Source organism: Saccopteryx bilineata, chromosome 6, assembly GCF_036850765.1.
Source record: "Saccopteryx bilineata isolate mSacBil1 chromosome 6, mSacBil1_pri_phased_curated, whole genome shotgun sequence".
Classification (NCBI taxonomy): domain Eukaryota; kingdom Metazoa; phylum Chordata; class Mammalia; order Chiroptera; family Emballonuridae; genus Saccopteryx; species Saccopteryx bilineata.
This window is the reverse complement of record NC_089495.1, coordinates 49,089,117-49,107,473: the sequence shown is the minus strand read 5'-3', so window position 1 is coordinate 49,107,473 and position 18,357 is coordinate 49,089,117. Positions and strand designations below refer to the sequence as shown.

General features: G+C 39.8%; 1 protein-coding gene across 2 annotated transcripts in view; it reads left to right on the top strand.

Annotated features, from left to right (window-relative positions):
• Positions 1–15,388: 15,388 nt before the first annotated feature.
• The window catches only part of PCCA (propionyl-CoA carboxylase subunit alpha), a 450,416-nt gene continuing 447,447 nt past the window's right edge, over positions 15,389–18,357 (top strand). For both annotated transcript variants that reach the window (XM_066234359.1, XM_066234358.1), the window contains exon 1: positions 15,389–15,530. In XM_066234359.1, the coding sequence (XP_066090456.1) occupies positions 15,426–15,530 (105 nt within the window). In that variant the 5' untranslated portion in view covers positions 15,389–15,425. The remainder of the gene's footprint in view (positions 15,531–18,357) is intronic.

The window sequence follows — 18,357 nt, the reverse complement described above, 5'->3', positions numbered from 1 at the left end:
TAGGTGGTTGAAAAAGGCAAAGGGGTTAAGAAGTACAAATTGTTTGTTACAAAATAGTCATGGGATGTAAAGTACAGTGTAAGTAATATAGTCAATAATATTCTAATAACTATGTATAGTGTCAGATGGGTAAGAGATTTATCAGGATGATCACTTTGTAAGTTATGTAATGTCTAATCACTGGAGTGTATACCTGAAACTAATATAACAATGTGTGTCAACTATAATTAAAAAATAAAGGTTATTTTAAAATAAAAAAGAAAACATTTTGTTATTATATAGTGATAGTTCACAGTACTAGTCAACAGTAAAGTTGAATATTGGTGCATACCAGCATGTGTTTATTGAGAGGCAAATAAAAAAATGTTAACAGGAATATTATTTAATGACAAAAACAGAAGTGACACAAATTATTTATCAATAGTAAGTTGTATAAACCTATCATACATCGATCTATTTTATAGCAATAAAAATTAATGAACCTTAGCTGTGCTCACTAGTGTGAATGATTCTCAAAAATATGTATAACGTTGAGTGAGAAAAACAAGTCATAGAAAAGTGACTATTATATCTTTCTGTCTTAGTTGCTCAGGCTGCTGTAACAAAATACCACAGACTGGGTAGCAGAAATTTGTTGCTTGCAGTTCTGGAGACTGGAACGTCAAGATCAGCATGCCTGTATGGTCTATTAAGAGCTCTCTTCTGGGTTGCAAGCTCCTCTTTGTGTCCTCATATGGCAGAAGGTGCCTGAGAGTTCTTGGGGCCTCTTTTATATAAGCACTATTCCCATTTCTGAGGGCTCTACTCTTTTGGATCTAATCACCTTCCAAAGGCCTCACCTCCTAATACTATCACCTGTGGCTTTGGGTTTCAACATATGAATTTTTTTGTGTGTATGACAGAGACAGAGAGCAAGAGACAGAGAGAGGGACAGATAGGGAGAAAGATGAGAAGCATCAGTTCTATGTTGCAGCTCTTTAGTTGTTCATTGATTGCTTTCTCATATGTGCCTTAATGGGGGCTACAGCAGAATGAGCAACCCCTTGCTCAAGCCAGCAACCTTGGGCTTAATCCAGTGACCTTGGGCTTCAAACCAGTGACCTTTGGGCTTGAGCCAGCGACCATGGGGTCATGTCTCTGATCCTGCGCTCAAGCCAGCAATCCCGTGCTCAAGCTGGTGAGCCTGCACTCAAGCCAAATGAGCCTCCACTCAAGCTGGTGACCTCAAGGTTTTGAACCTGGGTCCGCTGCATCCCAGTCCTCTGCTCTATCCACTACACCACCACCTGGTCAGGCTCAACATATGAATTTTGTCTAAAATGTAAGAGAGGTATATGTAAATTATACCTTATTAAGCTCTACATATATATATGATAAAAACATGAAGAAAAGGATTGAACAATTACCACAAAATTCAAGACAGTTTTACCTGGCATGAAATGATGGGAGTGTGATTGGGGAAAGACACAACATGGGTAAGGAGGCTTCTGAAATATTGAATGTTCTGTTTTATAAGCTACTGCCTAGGTACTCGGGTGATCATATTACTATTTTTCTTTCTTTTAAAAAATTTTTTAAAAAATATTTTATTTATTTATTTTAGAGAGAGAGAGAGAGAGAGAGAGAGAGAGATGGCAGAGGAGCAGGAAGCATCAACTCCCATATGTGTCTTGACCAGGAAAGCCTGGTGTTTCAAACCAGGAAACTCAGCCTCACAGGTCGATGCTTTACCCACTGCGTCACCACAGGTCAGGCTCATGTTACTATTTTTGAAACAACATGTTCATAATATACACTTTTCTATTTGTGTTCTACTTTCACATTAAAATGATGTTTAAAACTGAAGACTTTGCCTGACCTGTGGTGGCGAAATGGATAAAGCATCGAACTGAAATGCTGAGGTCGCCGGTTCAAAACCCTGGGCTTGCCTGGTCAAGGCACATATGGGAGTTGAAGCTTCCTGCTCCTCCCTTCTCTCTCTCTCTCCTCTCTAAAATGAATAAATAAAGTTTTTAAAAACAAACAAACAAACAAAAAAAAACAACTGAAGACTTTATTAAAAAACTAATGTATGACCCTTGGTCCCTTTACCTTTAATAAGGATAAAAATGAATCATGTCCTTGGAGACACTTTCAAAAGGGAGAGAGATTTTTTTCAAATAAGCTTTTTATTTGGAAATAATTTCAAACTTACAGGAAAGTTTCAAGATTGTTCAAAAACACCAGTTTATCTTTTACACAGATTCATTTATTAATATTTTATCTTTTTGGTTAGAGATTTACCAAACCTTTCTATATATTTCATCTAAATTATTTGAGAATAAGCTATCATGCCTCTTCTCTTTCTAGATACTTCATTGTTTGTTTCCTAAGAGAAAGGACATTCTGTTATATAACTACAGTACATTTATTAACATCAAGAAATGTTAACGTCGAAACAACACTTTTTACATAATAATTACCATCCATATTCTAATTTGTTAACTGAATAATGTCCTTTATAGCATTTGTTTTTTCCTCCACTAGAGGTTGCAGTATACGTATCTTATTTAGTCGTTTCTTTAAATCTCTTTCATCTGGAACAGTTTGTGAGCCTTTCTTTGTCTTTTATAACAATGATAGTTTTGAAGAATTTTGAACATAATTTTTAAGAGAAATTCTAATTTGAGTTTGTTTGTTGTTTTCTCATGATTATATTCAGTTTATGATCACTAGTCAAAATAAATGATACTTTTTCTCAGATCTTTATCACATCTTAGGGTGCATAATATCCATCTGCCTGCCGTTGGTTATATTAAATTTGATAATTTGGCCAACGTGTTGCAATTTCTCCATTATAAGGGAGAGACATTTTTAAAAGGATTTCTTTGGAGAGAGCTGTTGGTGGGCTTTGAACCCTGATCCCCTCTCAATGAAGAGATGTAGGCATGTGATTTTCCTCCTCAGTTCAAGTCAAAAGAGAGAGGCTTCAATGAAACCACTTGGAAAGCTTAATCTGTGTCCTCTGAATTTACCACATGTCACTGATGTCTGGACGTCCTTTTCAGGAACTCTGAAGTTCAAGAGAAGAGCTGTCTTGCTGCTTAGAGGTGAAGCGAAGGAGAGTTCCTAGAGGATTGGAATCAGCCTGTTCTTTCAGAGTTTGTTAGGCAATCAGTGCACGAGTATTTCCTATGAACCAGATGTTGTTTGGGCTCATTGCCTGATCTGACTTGAAGGCCACATAAAGGGAAAACAGTCTCATAAAGGAAAAGCTGGCAGAGTCCCACTGAATTCCTAGTGGTTAGGGGTGAATAAAATAGAGTGAACTAGGAATAGAGTGCATCTTTTCAGATCAAGGAAACCACAGATGAAATTCCAACAATAATTGTGGGAGTAGTATTTTCTAAAAACTCAGGAAGAGCCCCCAAAGAGAGTCAGTTTTAAATATGTGCAGGCATAGAAAGCATGAAATTACTTTATGACCTTACCTGTAAATAAGAACATTTTTCTCTTCCTCTGGATGGATTGGGGTAGGTTAGAAAAGAAGGTTAGGCCTGACCTGTGGTGGCGCAGTGGATAAAGCGTCGACCTGGAAATGCTGAGGTCGCCGGTTCGAAACCCTGGGCTTGCCTGGTCAAGGCACATATGGGAATTGATGCTTCCAGCTCCTCCCCCCTGTCTCTCTCTCCTCTCTCTCTCTCTCTCTCCTCTCTAAAGTGAATAAATAAAAGTAAAAAAATAAAATAAAATAAAAAAAAAGAGAGATAAAAGAAAAGAAGGTTAGTAAAGTTCCAATGAGGAAGTTAGAAGCTTAAAGAAGGTTGAAAGAGGGCAATGCTCTCTTCTCTCTTGGCTAACTCACTGCCAAGTCCATCTGTGGGATAGGATAAGATTATTATTAAATCAACTTTGAAGCTCTCGTTATTTTATGGGATCAAACATATTTATTTAAAATGGAATTAAACTATATGATTTAAATTAAATCTAGGACCTTTAATTATTTAAGAATTACTAAAAAAAAAAAAAAAAAGGTCTTGTGATTGCTTTAGTTTTCACTGAGGAACAAGGAAGAACCTGTCTGAATAAATTTTATTTACTTGCCTATCTGAAAAATCTATTCATTTTTGAATAGGTAATACATTTCATGATTTAGAATAAAAATATGAGTAGTATATACTTTTTTAAACCTTCAAAACTGAAACTCTGTACCCATTAAACAATAACTCCCTTATTCCCTTTTTCCAGAGTTCCTGGTAACCATTATTCTACTGTCTCTACGAATTTACTCTAGGTACCACATGTAGGAGGAATCATATAATATTCACTCTTTTGTGACTGGCTTATTTCACTTAGCATAATATCCTCAAGGTTCATCCATGTTGTAGCATGTGTCAGAAATGCTTTCTTTTGAAGGCTGAATAATATTTCATTATATATATATCACATTTTGTTTGTCTAGCTATTGAGGGACATTTAGGGTCTTCTAACTTTTGACTACAAATATCTGTTCTAGTCCTTGTTTTCAGTTTTTTAGGGTGTATACCTCACAGTAGAATTGCTTTATTATATAGTAATTCTATATTTACCTTTTTGAGGAACTGCCAAACTATTTTTTCTTTTAAAAATATTTATTTATTTATTTATTCATTTATTTATTTTAAAGAGAGGAAGGGAGAGAGAAAGAGAGAAACATTAATTTGTTGTTCCATTTATTTATGTATGTATTCATTGGGTGGTTCTTGTGTGTGCCCTGATTGGGGATCAAACCTACAACTTTGGCATATTGGGACAATGTCTAGCCAGGGGCCATACTGTTTTTCATAGTGGCTGTACCATTTTACTTCCAACCAGTAATGCAGGAGAGTTCCAATTTCTCTACATCCAACACTTATTTTCTGTTTGTTTATGATAATAGCCTTCCTAATATATATAATGTTTATATTATTACGGTTTTTATTTGAATTTCCCTAATGATTGATGATGTACCTTTTGATGTACCTGTTGGCCATTTGAATGTTTTCTTAGGTGAAATTTCTATTCAAGTTCTTTGTATTGGGTTGGTTGTTTTGTATTGTTGAGTTGTAGTTCTTTGTATTATATATACATATATTCTGGCAGTCACTCTACTGTTGCTTATAGAGATATTCCCCATTCTTTTTATTTATTTATTTATTGATTGATTCATTGATTTTTACAGAGATGAGACAGAGAAAGAGAATGTGGGGGATGGGAGGGAGGAGCAGGTAGCCTCGCCTCATAGTTCATTCTCATATGTGCCTTGACTAGGCAAGCCTGGGGTTCTGATCCCGTGACCTTAGAATTCCAGGTGGACACTGTATCCACTGCATCACCACAGGTTAGGTTTCTTATTCCTTTTTACATGTACACAGTAACCAACTGTATGGATGTTCTGGTACAATTGTAAGAGGGAATAAGGGAACTAGGAAAGATTCAACTCATGGGAAACCTTTTGTAAGAAGAGGGTTTTTATTTTGCCAACCTGTGTGGGTAACTCAAGGGTCTCAGAAGAGGATAAAATATCTTGCCAATAGACAGATTGTTGAACATTGTTAACACAAGATTGCTGATGGTTCTACATAATAAACCTCTTTATTCTCTGAGCTGAAGAAGAACTGGAAGGATTTGAAGAAAGAAATAGACTTTTTCTTCCCTTCTGTATTTCCTTATTTTATATAGTCTGTTATTCCATTAGGGTTTTTAAATTTTTTTTTTTTTTTCTGAAGTGAGAAGCAGGGAGGCAGAGAGACAGACTCCCGCATGTGCCTCACCAGGATCCACCTGGCAAGGCCACTAGATGGCGATGCTCTTCCCATCTGGGGCATTGCTTCATTGCAACCAGAGCCATCTAGCACCTGAGGTGGAGGCCATGGAGCCAATCTCAGTGCCCGGGCCAACTTTGCTCAAATGGCTCCTAGGCTGCAGGAGCGGAAGAGAGAGATAGAAAGGAGAGGGGAATGTTGGAGAAGTGGATAGGCGCTTCACCTGTGTCCCCTGACTGGGAATTGAACCAGAGACATCCACACACCAGGCTGACGCTCTACCACTAAGCCAACTAGCCAGGGCCTCCATTAGGTTTTTTTGTTTGTTTGTTTTTGTTTTTTTACAGAGACAGAGAGTCAGAGAGAGGAATAGACAGGGATAGACAGACAGGAACGGAGAGATGAGAAGCATCAATCATTAATTTTTTGTTGCGCATGGTGACACCTTAGTTGTTCATTGATTGCCTTCTCATAAGTGCCTTGACCACAGGCCTTCAGCAGACCAAATAACCCCTTGCTTGAGCTAGTGACCTTGAGTCCAAGCTGGTGAGTTTTGCTCAAACCAGATGAGCCCACGCTCAAGCTGGTGACCTCGGGATCTTGAACCTGAGTCCTCAGCATCCCAGTCCGATGCTCTATCCATTGCACAACAGCCTGGTCAGGCTCCATTAGGTTTTAAAGCAAGCCTAGAGTTAACTGAGAGTACAGCTATCTCTCACAGGGAAGGAATCTAACAATATCGGAGATTCCTGCTTTCCCCTTTGTGAAACCACTTTCCTGATAGTTGCTGTTGCATCCACCAGGTGCGAGAACAAACGTCGGAGACTTTCAGGAGTGTAGATGGTACTTTATTGGCCAGTTTAACCTGCGCAGGGGTGAACTCCCAAGATGTCCGGAGACACCGTACTCACAAGGAGCTGCAAACGAGAGTCGCACCTGGCGCTTACAGTCAGGTCCTTATATATCCTAAGTGAGCAAGCATTAAACAGAAGCAGATGTGGCAGTTAGCTATTCGCTAGGGAGATCGCACGCAGCATAGCAACAGGGGCCGGCATAGCAACAGGGGCCGGGTTTAGCTTAGTGGCGAATTTCAAACATAAACTTCTGATAAGGGTCTCTGACCTTCTTTGCTCTCAGCCTCACAGGGGCCCTATCAGCACCCTTTGTTCCTGCTCCTTCAATAGTTACATTCTGGCAGCCACAGCACAACTCCCTGAATCTAACAGTTGCTATTTCTCCTAAGACTACTTTTGGAATCAATTCATTGGGCAGATGAGGTACTCCTTCAGAAGTCTCTGAATTGAGTAAAAATATAAATAACTGAATGCTAATGACCTGTTATATACTAGATCCTAAAGTTCACTCCCTGTTCTATTTTCCATGTTGCCTTATACTCAGCTATATTGTCCAATAAAGCTTACAAAAGACAGTATTCCAATGAATATCATTTATTAGCATAGCTAGCAACATAAATGTATGCAAAACCCTCAGTGGAGTTAATAGAACAAAAAATTAAGGAAATTAGAACATAGAATATGTTGTCGCCTCTCCTCAAAGGAAGAGTTCTAATATGATTGGTCATATTCAATTGACCTAGTCACACAGAGGATGGAATCACTGTGCTTTAAAAGATTAAGATTGCCCTGGCCAGTGGCTCAGTGGAGAGACCATCCTCCCAGGGTGCTGAGCTCACCAGCTTTACCCACAGCTTGCCAGTGTAAGCTTCCCAGTGGGGCATATATGAAAAACAATCAATGGGTGCACAACTAAGTGGAGCAATGAGTTGTTGCGTCTCTTTCTCTCCTCTTTTCTTACCGTTCCATTCCCCTCTCTCAAAACATAAAGCAATGAGGGGGAAAAAACCCTAAAAAAAGAAAGAGAGATTAAGATTATTCTCAAAGTTTACATGAGGAAGATTTTGAAAAAATCTTGAAAAATCACAAAAATAAGATTAAGTAAAAATAGGAAAATATTCCTTTTTCTTGAATAGGACCAATCAATATCATAAATATGTCAAGTCTCCACAGGTTTATATATAAATTTAAAGTAATTTTAAAAAATTTCAGTGAAAGCCTGACATATGGTGGCGCAGTGGATAAAAGCATCGACCTGGAATGCTGAGGTCACCAGTTCAAAACCCTGGGCTTGGCTGGTCAAGGCACATATGGGAGTTAATGCTTCCTGCTCCTGTCCCCTTCTCTCTCTCTGTCTCTCATTCCTCTCTCTCTAAAAATGAATAAATAAAATCTAAAAAAAAATTTAAAAAAAAATTCCAGTGAAAAATTTCCTGTCACTGGATCCTAAACTTCATGTGGAAAAATAAATAAGCAAGGCTACCTATGAATGTCTTCAAAAGGGAAGAGAAATAGGGAATTGACCTTACTACACATTAAAAATTACTATCAAAACCCTATAATTAAAACAGTGTGTTGTTGATGCCTGGGTAGACAAACCAATGGGAATAGTTCCAAATACCTATGGAAATTTAACATATGATAAAGGTAGAATCTTAAATCACTGAGGGAAAATATTAACTTAAAGTAGTGTTAACACAACTAAAGTCATTTGAAAAACATATGTATTTGGATTTATGTCCCTTACTTTACATTAAAATATATTCCAAATAGTTAAGTAATTTTAACATAAAAAATGAAAATATAAGATCAAGAAGAAAGCATGTATATGTCCATTTCTTTATAACTTGGACATGAGAAAAACCTTTCCTTAGAAAAGAGAAAATATTTTTAAAAAGGAAAATACGGTTTGCAAAGCAATGCTTACTTGAGAGCAGAGGAATGTTCGGATCAGAAGAAGCAGAACTGTGTTATTGATGACACTAATAATAGTAGAAATGAATTATATATTATGCATCTTCACTTATTCATATCCCCTTTCACATAAAAATAACAAATGTTAGTAATCCTTAAAGTATTATTGTCAGGCACCAGGAACATTATTTATTTTTAAAATTTCTTTATTGATTTTAGAGAGAGGAATGGAGAGAGAGAGAGAAAGAGAAAGACAGAAACATCGACCCGTTTCTGTATGTTCTCTGACTGGGGTTTGGACTAGCAATCTTTCAGTATCAGGTCGATGTTCTAATCAACTACGATATCCAGCCAGGGTAGGCACCAAGAACTTTAAGATTTTATTTTATTTATTTTACAGAGAGAGAAGGCTGGGGTGGGGGGCTGCTCAAGAAGTATCAACTCATAGTCATTCATTGATTGCCTACCACATGTGCCTTGACCAGGCAAGCCCAGGGTTTCGAACCGGAGACCTCAGCATTCCAGGTAGACACTTTATCCAGTGCACTACCACAGGCCAGGCAGCACCAAGAACTTTAAAAAAATTATTCCTAAATTGTCAAAAAGAAAAAAGAAAAAGGCTTTCAAATTATAATTCAAATTTCAAAAGCCATAGAGATTGATACATTCAAATATTTATACATATCTATCTATTAACATGTGTGTGTGTAAAAAAGAAAATATATATATTGCTTGGCAAAAACATCATAAGTAAAGTGAAAAGAAAAACAAACCAGGAAAGGTGACTGGTGGTGGTGCAGTGGATAGAGCATTGACCTGGGACACGAAGGTCCCAGGTTCCAAACCCTGAAGTCATGGACTTGAGTGCAGGTTTATTCAGCTTGAACACAGGCTCGCCAGCGTGAGCCTAAGGTCACTGGCTTGAGTAAGGGGTCACTGACTCAGCTGGAGCCCCCTAGTCATGGCACAATTGAGAAAGCAATCAATGAACAACTAAAAGTGCCACATCTATGAGTTGATGCTTCTCATCTCTCTCTTTTCCTGTCCTCTCTCTCTAAAAAAATTAAAAAAACAAAGCGTCTTCACCCCCACAGTTGAATTAAGATGGTTGCCAAGAAATATTTGCTATGGTAGTAAGACTGATGAGCTTGACTACCATGTTAATTAGAACTCTGGGAAGGGAAGGGAGTAGAATTCTCTCTTGAAGTATGACACACAATTAATTTAGAAGAACATAATCATTGATTACCTTGGGAAAGAACATATCATGGCCTCCTGACTAGGTGGTGGTGCAGTGGATAGAGTGATGGACTGGGATGCAGAGGTCCCAGGTTTGAAACCCTAAGGTCACTGGTTTGAGCTGGTCACTCGGTCTACTGTAGCCCCCCCGGTCAAGGCACATATGAGAAAGCAATCAATGAACAACTAAGGGGCCACAACAAGAAATTGATGCTTCTCATCTTTCTCCTTTCCTGTCTGTCTGTCCCTCACTCTCTCTCTCTCTCACACACACACACAACCACCCCCCCAACACAACAACAAAAAACCCCCACAAACACATTATGGCCAATAAGCATGTTGATGAACCTCCAGCTTTTTTTTTTTTTTTTTTAAAGACAGAGATAGAGAGAGACAGACAGGGACAGACAAACAGAACTTCTTCTTCTTTTAATGTTTATTTTACCAATTTTAGAAAGAGAGGAAGGGGAGAGAGAGAACATCAATCTGTTCCTGTATGTGCCTTGACCAGGGATCAAACCGGCAACCTTTGAGCTTCCAGATGAATGATCTAATCAACCAGGCCATCCAGCCAGGGCTGGTCTTGAACTTCGGACCTCCAGAACATGAATTCCTGTTGTTTAAGTTACCAGTCTGATATTTGGTTGTGGCAGCCCTAGGAAACTAATACAGCTTTCCTCATGAGGGGCAACCTGTCTCTCAAATGTACAGATGATCCTGAGGTTTCACATATTTTAAAGCTTTAGTAAAAATGGTATCAAACTCTGTATATTCCTCAGCAGCTTGTTTTTCTTTATTATTATTATGTTTTTGCCCCGTCTTACCTTTGTGAGATTTATCCATGTGGATACTTTTGCTCTAGTTCTAGAATGATGAAATACTTTCTAAAAATGCAAATACAGTATCACTTCTTAAATTAAGATGCTTCAGGTTTCCCACCTAAAGAACAGGGATAAAACACACAAGCATTTAAAGAGAATAGTAAAAAACTAGGTGTGGCAAGTAAAAATGCTTTTGAATGTTTTTGGATGGGAATTCATGTGGTTAAATCATTTTTATAAACTATTAAAAAAATTTTTTTCCCATTGAGAGAGTAGGTGAGAGAGGAAGAGAGGGGTAAAAGGGGTAAAGGAGAGAGAGAGAGAGAGACTGAGAAGCATCAACTCATTTTCCCCCTTAGTTCCATTTATTTGTGTGCTCATTGGTAACTTCTCTTACCTGCTCTGACTAGGGATTGAACGTGCAACGTGGGCATATAGGGACAATGCTAACCAACTGAGCTACCTGGCCAGGCTTGTTATTGTTAATATATATTTTTATTCTGACAAAGTTTTTAAGCAATAATCTAATTTATTTATAATAATAGTGAAAATATTTTAACATCTGATTTTGAAGAGTTCTTGTCAACACTATGAATTATATAATTTAGTGTTAAATATTCTTTCATTCCATTTTCATAAAAGGAATATATTTTGGTCTTAAATACTACCTTTTGTCCTCTGATGCATACAAAAGTTCTTTTTAGTCCATTTAATTTCCCTCTATTAATTCTGTATTAAGCTGGGCAGACTGCTTTAGCAATCTCCAAATCTGTATGGCCTAAGCAAATAAAAAGTTTATTTCTTGCTTATGCCACAGTTCAGTGTAGGAAGGCAAGAAGGATCTGTTTTGCTTAGTCATTGAGATACTAAGGCTCCTTCCATCACTGTCTATAGGAGTCTCAGCAGATGAGCAGAGAAGAGAGAGGTTGAAAGGTTGCATGGATATTTTTATGAGCCCGGCCTAGAGGCTGATATATTTTACTGCCACCCCCATTTCACTGGACAGGACTCAGGTATATTACCATATGTAATATGGCACAACATGTAAAGGAGGCTAGGAGATGTTGCCTAGCATAGTGTTCAGAAGGAAGAATTAACATGTTTGGAGAGCAGTTCACAAGTCCTTTATGTCTTCAACTATCTTAGATGTTACAATCTATAACTTTAAATGTAGAGGGCAAAGGTACACAGTAGGGCTGTATTAGTTAGGACACATATTTGGCTACAGCAACAGAGACAAAACAAAGCAAACCACAATAACTTTAACAAGATACAATGTATAAAAATCTGAGCAAAACATTCCAGGGCTGCTATAGCAGTTCCACAATGTCAGGTGCCTAGAAGCTCCTTCATTGTTTCACTTTCCTCAACATCTGTCTGTCTTCCTTCTCACGGAAAATGACAACTTTGCCACCCCCCTTTGTGCCCACATTCTAGCAAGCTGGGAACAGAAGAGTAAGAGAAAGGCATGTCCTGTCCCTTTAAGGACATAACCCCAAAGTGCCCATGTCACTTCTGCTTGTATTCTGTTGGTCAAAACTTAGTAACCTGGCCACTGTTGCTGTGATGTATGTTGATAAATGTAGTTCTTATGTAAGGCCATGTACCCAACTAAATTGTGAGAGTTCTTTTACTAAAAGAAGCAAGGGGAAGATGATAGATATTAAGGGACAACTAGCGTCCTCTGCCACAGTCCATCCCTTTGTCACTCAACTAGTGGTGCAGAACTCCTCCCGTTCTTACCACATGTACCAGTCAGGATTCAGTCAGGGAGTGGAGCTGTTATAAATAATATAGGAGTATGTCTGTTCCCACTATGCATTCTTGAACTGGAGAAATAATCCTGATGTGGGCTCAAGAATACACTAGGCTCACTTTGCCACACACCCAATTCAAAACTCCACCAAGTACCTGATCTCCATAAGACTATTTTCACTAGAACACAATGACATTTTTGAGTCTCTAAGAGTTATTGTATCAGTTTAGAGCTAGGATCCCAGTAATCCCTGAAATTCTGGTTATCTTCCTGTCCCCAGTGCACACTCATCTTAGTCAATGGCTTTTGGCTCCTTTCGGAGGATCAGAAAGAGAAATTAAAATAGTTTGCCTGTTGCATTGGCGGAGGTAGACAGGTTCTAATTTAAGGGACAGCTGAGAAACCAAGCATGCTTGACTGCCAAATGGAACATGAGAATTTCGTTGAGGGTTCAACAAGGAGCAGTTGCTTCTACATAGTTACTGCCTCTGTGGGTTGGCAGTCATACATCTGGAGGTAGACCGGGAGTTGTTGGTAGTGAGCAGGGCTGGCAGTTGGGCAAAGCCAGCTGTATGCCGGTGGAGACTGAGGACAAACTGAGACCTTCTAGTCTAGAAGATGATGCGAAGATGTTTTCAGAATTCTGAGAGAAGACTTCTGATCATAGCACAGTAACTGGTTTCAGACTGGTTCCAGATGCAATAACTGGTTCTTTTCCACTATGGATCAATGGGAAATTGGATAAAATGTCTGAAAACTGTTTTTAGACTTTGGTGACAAGAAACAGGATTTTGGAGATGATAAGCATCCCAAAATGTGTGGCATTGCTTAAGACAAGAACTGTCCAGTTCAAAATGCCATCATCCTCCCTTAAAAACACTGTATTAGAATGATGGGTTATATCAGTGATAGTGATAGCAATATTGTTCAAGATTTTGAAAGTGACCATTTCACCAAAGAGGTGCTATGGTATAACAAGAGTCATTAGCTTTCAGCTTTTGGTTTGGTGTTTTGAGGTTGCCACCGTTATTACCACATATTTTGGGTTTCATTATGTCAGCACCTCACTTCTGAATACTGTTATGAGTTGTAGCATAAGGTATTGGCTGCTATAGTAAAGGCAGAAATAACAGTGATTTAAACAAGGTAAGTAATTATTTATCTGTCATATATCACTCCATGTATTAAGCAATAGACGCTAATAAGAAGGCTCTATAGTGTCAGAAACCTGGGCTCCTCCTATCCTATTGCTATGCCATCTTCAATATAGGGCTCCTGTCTGGTGGGTTAAGATGGCTGCTCTAGCACAAACCAGCATATCTTCTTTCCGAAAGGAGAAAAGGGGAAAGAGAGCGGAAGGGCTCAGGACTTTACATTCCATAACCCAGCCCTTAGTCACATGGCCACATCTCCTGTAAGATGGGCTCGATACTGCAGCGGGGTGGGGGTGGTCATGTGCTCAGCTAAAACTCAAGAACTCCATTACTGAAGGAATGAGTGGAAAATAGATATTATGAAACTAAGTATCTTGTGCCACAAGTGCCTTTCATGAAAAGAACTCCTAAAACCAATTCCCAAGGGTAAAAATGAGAAGAAGAGAAAGAAAAGAAAAGAAAAGCAGGTTTCCTCAGTAGGAAATTATTCAAGCCTTAGATACAAAAGTGAAAAATCCTGTGGAACAGATACTGCTTTTCATTTTGTCTGCCATGAAAGTTCCTGGCATTTTCAAATTCCATTAAATGTCACTTCTTTGATATCACCAAACATTTTGTTTGTATCTCCTTTGACATTCGCCATGCTGTAACACATTCAAGGTCATTCCTGCCTTTGTGACTCATTAAGGTGACTCTGTAGTAGTAGCAAAATAGTTAAGAGCAGAGCCTCAAGATTCTGGCCTGTTTCTAGGTGAGGTGACCAGATGTTTGAGAGTTGCTTTAAAATTCTCTGTCAAAAAATAAAAAGGGAGAATAGATGAGACAAGATTGACAAAATGATTTTTTGAAGCTGTGTGATGGGTGCCCTGGGTGATATAATAGTTTTCTCTCTTTGATGTATATTAAAACAAAACAAAAGCTTAGTCCCTGAAGACAGCCAGGCCGGTTCAACCCTAGTTTCACCATTTACTGACTGAGTGACTTTACCTGTCTACGTTCAATTTCTCAGAGTGGGAATAATATGTAGGCAATTAGGGTTCTTGTAAAGATTAGATGAGACAGAATGTGAGACATCTAGCACACGTATGGCCCTTAGTAGTTTAACTAATAAGGGTCCCTACTTGTAAGCAACATAAAGTGGCTCTGGTTATGGCGAATCACCCTCTGCCCCCCCCCCCCCCCCCCCATATTACAGGCAAAGGTAGGACTTGAGCTCAGGTCTCCTATTTCTAGACCTCAAGTGTTCTCCACCTTATTGCAAGTATTAAAACCTTGCCTTAGTTTGGTCTTTGCAATTTATGCCTTCAAACATACAGGAACATAGTTTGGGCACATGTCTGTGACTTAGGACAATGTTTTTCAGCCCTGGTTAGTCTGCCAGAAATTTCCAGCCAGTCTGAAAAGAGTTAACTACCTTGGTGTTGTCAAATTAGCTTATGCTCAGGGTGATTTTTGCCTTAAGGATCCCAGAAATAACTCTCCTATTTTCACCCATCCCCAAGTGTAAAAAGTTTGAAAACCACTGATTTAAGAACACTCGGGACTGCAGTCATGGCGAAGTGACTGCGTGTTGGTTGCTAAGTGAACGCTGGTACAGTAAAGGGTTGACCCCAAGCAGGTCAGACTGAACTCCTGCGACCTCCCGGCCTCACTCCCAGGTTGGGTAGGTAGCGCACACTAACCCGCGTCAGGAAGGCTCGCTGCCAGCCCGCTCACCTTCCTCTGGGTCCCAGCGCGCACCCGTCAGTAGCGCTGCTACTCTGGGCTCCAGTGGTTGGTTCGGTCCCGGTTCCCACCCATCCCGCGCGGCAGGGGGCGGGGCCGTGGATCCCTGATTCATGATTGGTTGAAACGCAGGCGCTCCCCTTCTCCGCCCCCTTCAGTGAGGTGAGAGGTCAGTCACGCTCCAGTCTGCCGGGGCGACAATGGCGGGGCTCTGGTTGAGCGCAGGAGCGCTGATCGCTGCCGGACGGCGTGGGCAGCGGTCGCCGCAGCAGCTGATGCGAAGTGCAGCGCTGTGGACCCTGAAGGTGAGGAGTGACGGGGCTCCCCGCAGGCCTGGGTTTCATTGGACTCCTAGCTGACTCCTCCTGGCTGTGGCCAGTGCCGGGGAGAACGCCCCGGTGGCTCCCGGTTGACACCCGCGACCCCGATGCCTCGGCGGTCGGGACAGCTAACTCCCTCTCCCTCCAGAGTTCGCGTTGGAGCAGGCGTCCCTCGCTGCAGCTGGTCCTTTTAGGTTCGTGGAGCGCAGAGGGGCCCAAGGTGGCAGCAAACATGTTTTCCGCTCTCCCTGGGAGTGGCTGACAGCCCTTTGGCAGTAGTGTCCCTGCATTTCCTGTGCACCCGATCTTTTGTCTTAGGTTTTGACTTGTCCTGAGCTTTCCAGGGTGTATTTATAATGGTTCTTACAGTTTCCACTTTCTCTTGCCTATTTCCTGCTTTGAAGGGACACTGTAGATTGCTGCTGAAGTTGGGTTAGGATTGTGAGTTTATCTCAACTTTTAAAGTATCATACGATGTCAAGATCGTTACCACATTTTACGCTTGATTTGAAAGCCTATTTTAATTGTATTACATTACAGTATACAACATAGCATCCTGTGAATTTATTTTTTTGTGTAGTGGTCAGCCTGATTTTTGTACTTTTCTAAGATAATTTTAAACATGTTTTCTCCACTATTGTTTATGTCCTACGGTTTCACAGTGGCAGCTTTGATTCATATATTGGAGTGTTTGTATGTGGCTATTAACACTTTTCATGGAGTATCTTATAATTTCTGAGCAAAGACTTACTAGTTAGTAAGTTATTTTGTTAATAGGGTTTATTAAATCACTTGAACAAATTCTTTAAAATGAAGGTCTTCCTTGAAAACCACTTGCCATTTGGTTTTCAGTATGTTTGTTAAACAGCCTTTAAAAAATATTTAAAAAATTGACACATAACTTGATTTACTGTGATTGACATTTAGAATCCAGAGACACTTACTTTAAGATGATATGAGCATCCTACTCTTTTAAAGAGGAGGGAACCCAGGTGAGCAATGTGAGAGCTGTGATTTTTATTGTTTTAATCTTTCTTGGCCACATAAATAACAGTTGCAAAACTGCAAAAATGCAGTTGTAAATGCATTTACCTAGGAGGCAGCATGTATAGTGGAAAAGTGTGGGCTTTGGAGTCATAAGATAAAGTTATGTATAATATTAATTAGACAAGCTACTTTATTGGGCCTCAACTCCTTCCTTTCATCTATTCCCCCCCCCAATAAATCTTTATTGAATACTTCCTGTGTCCTATCTCTAGGGAACAAACAGTTTCTGCTCTGTTAGAAATTTTAGTCTATTAGGGAGAGACAAGTGTGAAATGCTAGGGGACAGTTCTGCTATAAGAAAATAGAATAGAGCCTGACCAGGCAGTGGTGCAGTGGATAGGGCATCAGACTGGGATGCCGAGGACCCAGGTTTGAAACCCCGAGGTTGCGGGCTTGAGCGGAGGCTCACTAGCTTGAACCAAAGGTCGCTGGCTTGAGCCCGAGGTCACTGGCTTGAGCAAGGGGTCACTCGCTCTCCTGTAGCCCCCCCTCCCCTGGGTCAAGGCACATACGAAAAAGCAATCAATAAACAACTAAGGAGACTAAGGAGCCACAAAAACAAAAAAGAATCGCTTCTCATCTCTCTCCCTTTCTGTCTGTCTGTCCCTATCTGTCTCTCTCTCTGACTCTCTCTGTCTCTGTCAAAAAAGAAAAAAGAAAAAGAAAATAGAATAGAGAGATTTGACCTAGATATTCTTAAAATATTTTGCTTGAATTTAGTCAGTCCTTACGACAACCATTTAATCTCATTTACAGAAGAAGAAATTGAGGTACACAGTGTTATACAACTTGCTTATAACTGTAGAACTGGTAAGTGGCAGAGCTAGGATTTAGAACTCCAGGAACTGTGCTCTTGATCATATTATACTGCCTAAGGTAAAGGAGTATTTTCCTTTGGAAGGGAGAAGTAAAACAAATTTTGAAGGACAAAGTACTTCTCTAGGCAAAGAGAGAAGAGATGAGTGTAATATGTGATATACAAAGGTAATATGTACATGCAAAGGTCCTGTGCCTAGAGGGAATGACATGATATATCTGAGAAAAATCTTCTGAGGCTCAGGAACAGGGACTAGATTGTGCTAGAGAGGAAAGTAAGCGTCAGACCAGCCCTGCCAGACAACTGGGTTGGTTGGAGCATTGTCCTAATGCTCACAGGTTGCCAGTCTGGTCCCTGGTCAGGGCACATACAGAAGTGGATTGATGTTACTGTCTCTCTCCCTTTGTTTCTCTCTAAAATCAATAAATAAAAACTGGTGCTAAAATATATAAAACATAAAAAAAAAGAGACCATGTTGTGCCTTGTAGAGCATGCTATTAGGTTTGGTCTTTATCTTATAGCAATGGGAAGCCATTTATGTTGGAGATGGGAGGGATTACACTGCCATATTTTAGAATGGGGAGAATAAAAGAGAAAAAAGTTGTTACTGTATCCACTGCTACACACTTGTTATATACTTACTGTGTAATATCTAAGTTTTGATTTATCTTTTTCTTTTCTTTTTTTTTAATTCAGTGAGAGGAGGGGAGGCAGAGACATACTCCCGCATGTGCCCTGATTGGGATCCAACTGGCAAGTCCTCTAGGGGCGATACACTGCCCATCTGTGGTGTTGCTCTGTTGCTCAGCAACCAAGCTCTTCTTAGTGCCTGGGGTGTAGGCCATGAAATCATCTTCAGTTCCCAGGGCCAACTTGCTTCAATTGAGCCATGGCTGCAGGAGGGGAAGAGAGAGAGAGAAAAGAAAGAGAAAGGGACAGAGAAATGAG